The sequence below is a fragment of the Seriola dumerili genome, unplaced genomic scaffold, assembly GCF_002260705.1.
Source record: "Seriola dumerili isolate Sdu_G_001 unplaced genomic scaffold, Sdu_1.0 BDQW01000665.1, whole genome shotgun sequence".
Lineage (NCBI taxonomy): Eukaryota > Metazoa > Chordata > Actinopteri > Carangiformes > Carangidae > Seriola > Seriola dumerili.
Genome location: NW_019174920.1, coordinates 925,835 through 933,151, shown reverse-complemented (window position 1 = coordinate 933,151; position 7,317 = coordinate 925,835). Strand labels below are relative to the sequence as shown.

Below are 7,317 nucleotides of genomic sequence, written 5' to 3'. Positions count from 1 at the left end.
GGGCACTGAATTACTGTTGAGTTTCACTGAGAAGTCCATGATCATTGGGCAAAGGGAGTTTGGTCAGTGATAATAGGGCTCCTTAGTCTGGCGACAGAAATATTTCACCAAGCATTAGATAGCTGACTGTGCCGTGCTGAAAGGTGCTGTTTTGAAACTAAAACCCACACTGTCCAGACGAGCTGCTGCTCCGTGCTCTCCGTAATCTCCTTTTTTTTCACCTGACAAAGGAAAAAAAAGACGAACCGCAGGTCCAAAAGGATAAACTGAGAATGGAGGTCAGATACAACCAAGAGACGGACGGGATGGTGTTGAAGAATGGACTAAAGGAGGGGAAGGATAGCAAGGACTCCCAGGGCAGCTTGTCCAAAAGCTTCCTCAAGGAGCAGCAGGACTCCTTTTCCCCCTCTGGGACTCTAGACAACTGCGAGAAGAACAGAGGGAGCACAGGGGACCCAGACTACTGTCGGAGAATACTAGTCCGAGGTAAGGCTTTTTTGTTTGTATGTTTCTTTGTTTGTTTCTTTGTTTGTTTTTAACAAACTTGCAGTTTGGTACTGAAGGAATCGTCCAGATGAACGGTGTGAACTGCTGTTAGATTCCCATGTATTTTAAAATCAGAGAATCTTACAGAACCAAGTTGTAAAATGAGGCCTTGGTAATATCAGACATTGGTTGTTGATGCATAGAGAGAAAAAAGACAAATCACCTGTTTTAGTTATGAGGATTTTACTTAATTTTAAAATTTAAGTTAATAGCAAAAATATCCCCTTAAACTAAAAATTGGTTTATTTAATTTACATTTATCAAGCCTATTTAAATGAAGAGGCATCTGGATTTGTTTTATTTTTCTTTCTTTCTTTTTTCTGTTTGTGTAACTTTATAATTTGTCATGAAATGTACTCAATTGTTATGAAAAAAGAATAATGTATCTTTAATTTTATGCCAATCTTTCTGCATAACCCTAGTGATTTTGTTTTATTTTTATTACATTTTTATAAAGACTGAGATGAACTACATCTTTCTTCATATGTCATACTTATATAATACTTGCTGTTAGATTATTCAAAAGTGTTTAATTTTAATTATTAAAATTACATTTTCATGTGTATTTACCTGTTTAATTCAAATATGTGCAAGGTCATGTATTTAAGGAAAAATGCCTGCGGGGTTTACACTGTAGGTTTGCATTTCACTTACAGAGAGATACATATTAAAATGATAAATATTCAATCACTCAAAAAAATAAAGAAATGTGAATTTCTTTGTACAGATATTTAATGTTAACAAACCATACGTGGATTTGTGTTTATGTCTGTCAGGGGCTCAGAGAGTCAGTTGTGTGATTTCCATCATGCTAAAATAGGATTAATTACACAAGATATAACAAGACAGAGCCGCCTCAAACATCAATCATGTAATATATTTTTTTAATATTTATTTATATATTTGTTTGTTATTTGTTATTAATTAAATGATTGTAAATTGATTTTTTGAAACACTGCAACAACTTTTTATTTTGAAAGGATTATGTAAAAAAATTTTTACATATATTTGTTAAGCAGAGATTGGTAACATTACTTTAATATACTTCTGATGACAACACACATTGTTGTAATTTCTCTTTTGTGGTAACATAGGTTTGAGTTAAATGAGTGAATGGAAATAGAACCGCATCATGTTTCAGTCATTTTTATTTCACGTTTTTTCTGTTGTTAGTTGCACAAATTTGTCAGCACTTGATATAAATGTGTCTTAATACATGTAAATTAAATTCCTATCAAATGACACAACAACAACATTATGGAGTTTTCTGTCACTTATGACACTTCATCTGGATTTATATTTTCCAATTTCATAATTTAAAACATAGTGTATCGTCTGTGATAATACATTATAATAAATAATTTAAACAAACAGTATTTGTCTCATCATGCACATCGTGAACATATACTTAAATTCAATAAGTAAAATCACAATTTGACTCATTATTATGAATTCTCAGTATTTCCACATCGGAGCTCCCTATAGTAGTAGTAGTAGTGGTAGTAGTAGTAATAATAATAATAATATTGTTTCAGGTACACCTGGCAATAAATTTTATGTATCTGTTTTAATTGCCTCTGTATTTGCCTGAACATTGTTGATTCAAAGAGCTTCTTGTTGCAGATGCTAAAGGCTCCATCAGAGAGATTATTCTGCCGAAGGGTCTGGATCTGGACCGGCCCAAACGGACCCGCACCTCCTTCACTGCAGAGCAGCTCTACCGGTTAGAGATGGAGTTTCAGAGGTGCCAGTATGTGGTTGGGAGGGAAAGGACTGAACTGGCCCGCCAGCTCAATCTGTCTGAAACTCAGGTAGGTATGCATCATACTTGTACCTACTAAATGTAAAAATTATGACCTGATTCTGTGTAAACAGGAAAATTTACTGAGCAAAAGACATAATGGATCCTTTTGATTTTAATTGATTCAATGTAATTTTCTTTTTTTTCTTCTTTACACCTACTCACTGCATCTGTCCTGACTTTAAATAGTCATGTTCCAGTCTGTGAGGAGTCAAAGTCATTTCATTTCACTCTAATCTCTGTTTGTTTGTCTATATCATATAAAGTAATATGATCAGATACATACAGTCCAAAGATAGAAGAAGAGTTTAGTGCGTCACAGCTGATCATATTCATGAATACAAACATTACTGATGTTAACAAACATTTAACAGCACCAGTAATCAAACTAGCTGTTGTGGAGTCCTGCTGGTTGTATTCACAGACCTATCAGAGCTCACACAGTCTCACTGTCTTCATTCTTTGTTTGAGGATTTCACACAGACATATATTAAACTGTATGAACTTTATGGTAAATGTAATTGATCTTGATTTATAGAGTGTTTGGCGTTGCCTGACACTGTCATTAGAGAAAATATCAGACTTCCTCCTCACATGGTGCATATTGGGTCAACAGTGGGCCCTGCAGTGTCCGCTGTGGGTGAACTGCGTTTGCTCTCTGCGTTTGACACCAGATTCATCCGGTCACCCTGTGACTTGGACTGAAGAGAACCCCGGCTGTCAGCATCAAAGCTCTGCTGTGTTTTCAGCCACAGTTTCGTTCATCTATTTATTTCTGTTTTAAATGTGCGAAGCGGCTAACGGTGCCATCAGCTTGGTGTTTGGTGTTGATGTGCTGAGGCTTTCAGAGCGGCTGAAGGAGGCTGACCCATAGTGGAGGTCTGTGAGGGGTCGACCTGTTCTCACAAAACGATGGCACAACCAACAACAAACACACGGCTCCTTTTATTAACAGCTGTGTAGAATTTACTTTTTACATTTTAAAATTTTTAATTTGGCTGCTTTTCTGTTTTTTTTTTTGTTTTTTTTTTACAAAAACTGAAAATTGAAGATGTTATTTTGCTCACATAAAGATAGTATAGATTTTAGGCAGGACAAAGGCTCCAGGGTTTTCTTCAAGTGATGAAAAAATGCTTTTTAATGATAGCGTGGTGAAATTAACATGTAGCCCTGTCACTCCCAGCCATTCACTGTGTGTGCACCTCATCTTTGTTTGAGCGACCAGCTCCACCTTATTGTTTTATGTGCCTCTAAAATGAACCAGATGTTCTGAGCAAACAGAAAACACATTGAATTCTCCTCTGGACATGAAATGGTTGTTAACAGCTACTGAGGAGTTAAACCTCCTATTGAAGTGAAGGAAAAAAATATTCAAATGTGATTGGACTACTAGCAGAATTGAGCTAGAGGCTTGCTGCTGATTGGTACATGCAAATTTTGTTCTATATTAAAGCAATCAGGTGTGATTACACAAGACTTAAAGGTACAATACATAGAAAAGCCTGTATTTATTTCAGTTTTGACATTTATTCAATTTAGACAACTGTGTGGAAGAACACAATGGATGTGTCAAAATAACATCATCAACAAGAATGTCTTCTTTTTTCCATCATTGTGGAAATAAAATTAGTTTTTTCTCTTCAGGTTAATACAACAGAAGCTACTGCACACATTCTGTCACATATATTTGAAGCTAAACCTTTTGGTTGTGACAATGATATCTTTATTCCAGTGAAGTGGAGATTTGTAGATCTTTACATTTTCAGAAATTAAAGGAGGTGTAACTATGGCAACCGCTTTTGATTTTTAAAAAGGCCAGGTTCACATTTAGAGTATCTCAGATTCTGTCTGAAATGTGTAACCTATATTTGCAGAGCCAGGGCCGATACAGGTCACTGAAGTAATAGGTGGCCATTTAGAATTTGGAGGAATTTGGAAATTTGCAGTAAAAAAAGTAGAACAAATTTTATATAAATGTGTTGTGTTTTTCTGTCTTTAAAATGTGTTCTTTATCTCAGAAAAACTACTGTACACAAACAAAATGAGGGCTGCAATTTACAGTAACACAGTCAGTTAATGTGTCGTTTAGATTTCCAATGAAACAATTTATCATTTAGTCCATGAAATGTCAGAAAATAGTGAAATAAAAAACTATCCCCAGTTCTCACAGCTTGATAATTGTTGTTTTCACTATCCAAATATATTCAATTTAAAATCAATAAATAAATGAATAAACTTAGACAATCCTCATGTCTAAGTCCAACAAACGTTTGGCTGTTTTGTTTGATAATTGACTTTAACAATCCAGCCATAACTAAAATTATCCAGAGTTCATTTTTGTCAATCTCGACTGATAATTTCAGCTTTAAATAAATCGTCATTATACTGCAATTAGACGACATCGTCATGACAATCAACAAATTCAGTCAAACCAGCAAACAGTAAAATGACTGTATCTGTTTTTCTGAGAACTGAGTGAGTGATTTCAGTTTCTTCAGTGTAACAGACTCAGAATCTCTGAGCGGCTTCACAAAGTTTTTGTTGTTGGTGTTTCTCAGTGAGTGTGTGTGTGTGTGTGTGTTTGTGTGTGTGTGTGTGTGTGTGTGTGTGTGTGTGTGTGTGTGTGTGTGTGTGTGTGTGTGCGTGCGTGCGTGCGTGCGTGCGCGCGTGCGTGCGTGCGTGCGTGCGTGCGTGCGTGCGTGCGTGCGTGCGTGTGTGTGTGTGTGTAAGCTTGCCTGTATATATAGCTACGATACATTAAAGAGTATCTGAACATGTGTGTGGTGGGAACACACAGGCGCTTTGTAACTTTTACTGCACAAACAAAAGCTTTAGTAAAATCAATGAACTTCATCTGTGTTGTTGTTGTGTTATTGAGTTGTATAGTCCATGCTGCCATAATCACTACTGAGATGATCAGATTATTGCTGCACTTTAATCACAGCCAGTTTTCTTACTGCTGCCACTAACAATAGAAAAGCTTAAAATTAAATTCATATTTTTTCTATCTGTAATATCTGGCATAAATAATATAGGAACTATAAATGATACATTTTCTAAACCCTCTTTCCTCTGTGCTCCTCTCCAGGTGAAGGTCTGGTTCCAGAACCGGCGCACTAAGCAGAAGAAGGACCAGGGGAAGGACTCGGAGCTGCGCTCAGTGGTTTCAGAAACAGCAGCGACCTGCAGCGTGCTCAGACTGCTGGAGCAGGGGCGGCTGCTGACACCTCCGGGCCTGCCGGGCCTCCTACCCCACTGCAGCAGTGGCACCCTGGGCTCTGCTCTGCGCCCTCCCTCCATGGCCATGGCCAGCAATGGCAGCAATAGCAGCAGCGGTGGCAGCAGCACAGGCACAGCGGGCAGCAGCCCACCTCTACCCACCGTTACCAGCTCAGGGACAGTTGCGGGCCTGCAGAGCTCACCTGCGGCTCACAGTCTCTTCAGCTTCCCCATGCCGTCCTTACTCAGTGGCGTCGCCACTCGCATTTCCTCCAATCCCCTGTCCATGGCCGGCTCGCTGGCTGGCAACCTGCAGGAACTTTCAGCCCGCTACCTGAGCTCCTCTGCATTTGAGCCTTACTCGCGGACCAATGGCAAAGAATCCATGGACAAGAAAATTCTGGAATGATGCTTTGTTTTTACAGAGATGGATTCCTGTTTCCTCTGGACGTGTTTGGTTGTTTTCTTGGCTTTCACTGTCTTTGTTTGGTTTTGCTCAGTCTCTTTCATCTCTCTGTGTCAAGTTCTGTAGCAGTTCATGTGTTCTAGTTGCACATCTGGAGCCTTGTAAAAGGAAGAAAACAAAAACCTGTACAAGCTCATCTGATGGGACCGGGTGGAGGTGGGAGGATTTTGCACAAAATATTCACAACAGGACTTTGTTACAGAGATTTAGAGAGAAACACTCTGAGGTGATCACTGAGGGCTCTTTCAGGTTTCTGATTAACTGATCATTAGTCCTATCTGTTCTAATAACCAGAGAATATGGCTGCTTCATACCACACTGCAGGAGTGGTACATAGTGTATAGCAGGAAGTGAAGGTGACAGAAAGTGTAAAGTGATGGTACCTTTTTGAGTTTTGTTTTATTTTTTGATTGTGTTGGGTAGATGCATGTCACAGTAAGTGGAGGAGGAGTTGTCAAACACCAGCAGCAGCAGTTTGTGAGATCCAATCAGCCGATTTGAATGTTTCAAATTTAAAATGCAGCGTTATGAATGAACAAGCAAGGCCGATTTTTCAACATAGAATTGGGGAAGAAAAAAAAGTGCCTGTTTCTGAAGGTCACTGCAAGGCCAGTGTGAGCGCAGAGCCCAGTGCGTTAGATATGCTTTTGCAGATGCCCTGCAAAAATTGATCTCACAAAAAGATCTTTTGTACATCTGTTTGTATTAAGTTTCGACCAAGCCAAAACATAATCCAGAGACGGTGTTGTCATACAGTTTGATGGTTCAATTGTTCAGTGTTGTTTTCTCTATGGTTTGGTGAGGATTTTAACATTTTACAACAGAAGTCTTCACTTTGTGGAATTTTCTTCTTCGAGGTGCAGTACCTGACTTTGTTTGCCTGTGATTTTAATACCACTGTGAGTTCTCAGAGTCTTGTGTACAGTTTCTACTCCATGCAGGAACTAATCACAGGAATGAGCTGCTGAGTGGGAGGGTCTTAAAATTGGCTTTTCAGCATTAGTGAGCTGCTTGCTTTGTTGAACACGGCAGCAGGTAACAGGTTTTTCAATCATTCAGATACAGTGAGTTTTACAGTTAGTCCACAGGCAGACTGATACATGTGAAGACTGAGTGACATTATTGTTGTATAAAAGTACTGGAAATAAGAAAAGTACCTTAAATTGTTATTTTATTGTAAATTATTCACTTCTGTAATTAATAGATTATTAGTATCTGGAAAATAATGAATGAATGTATTTGCAGGGTTGAGGAATCAATCAAAAGCTCTTTGGTGCTGTTGTTG

The 7,317-nt window shown here is 38.3% G+C and overlaps 1 protein-coding gene across 1 annotated transcript; it reads left to right on the top strand.

Annotated features, from left to right (window-relative positions):
• Positions 1-272: 272 nt before the first annotated feature.
• On the top strand, positions 273-5,975 carry vax1 (ventral anterior homeobox 1). Its single transcript, XM_022765131.1, has 3 exons — positions 273-486; positions 2,170-2,357; positions 5,436-5,975. The coding sequence occupies exons 1-3, from the start codon at positions 273-275 to the stop codon at positions 5,973-5,975; spliced, it is 942 nt and encodes a 313-aa protein (XP_022620852.1).
• Positions 5,976-7,317: the final 1,342 nt, after the last annotated feature.

Excerpts from the sequence above, each read along its gene's own strand:
- vax1 (XM_022765131.1), top strand. The coding sequence starts at position 273 with ATGGAGGTCAGATACAACCAAGAGACGGACGGGATGGTGTTGAAGAAT. Across the intron at positions 487-2,169 it reads TCGGAGAATACTAGTCCGAG|ATGCTAAAGGCTCCATCAGA; the intron begins GTAAGGCTTTTT and ends TTCTTGTTGCAG. Across the intron at positions 2,358-5,435 it reads TCAATCTGTCTGAAACTCAG|GTGAAGGTCTGGTTCCAGAA; the intron begins GTAGGTATGCAT and ends GCTCCTCTCCAG.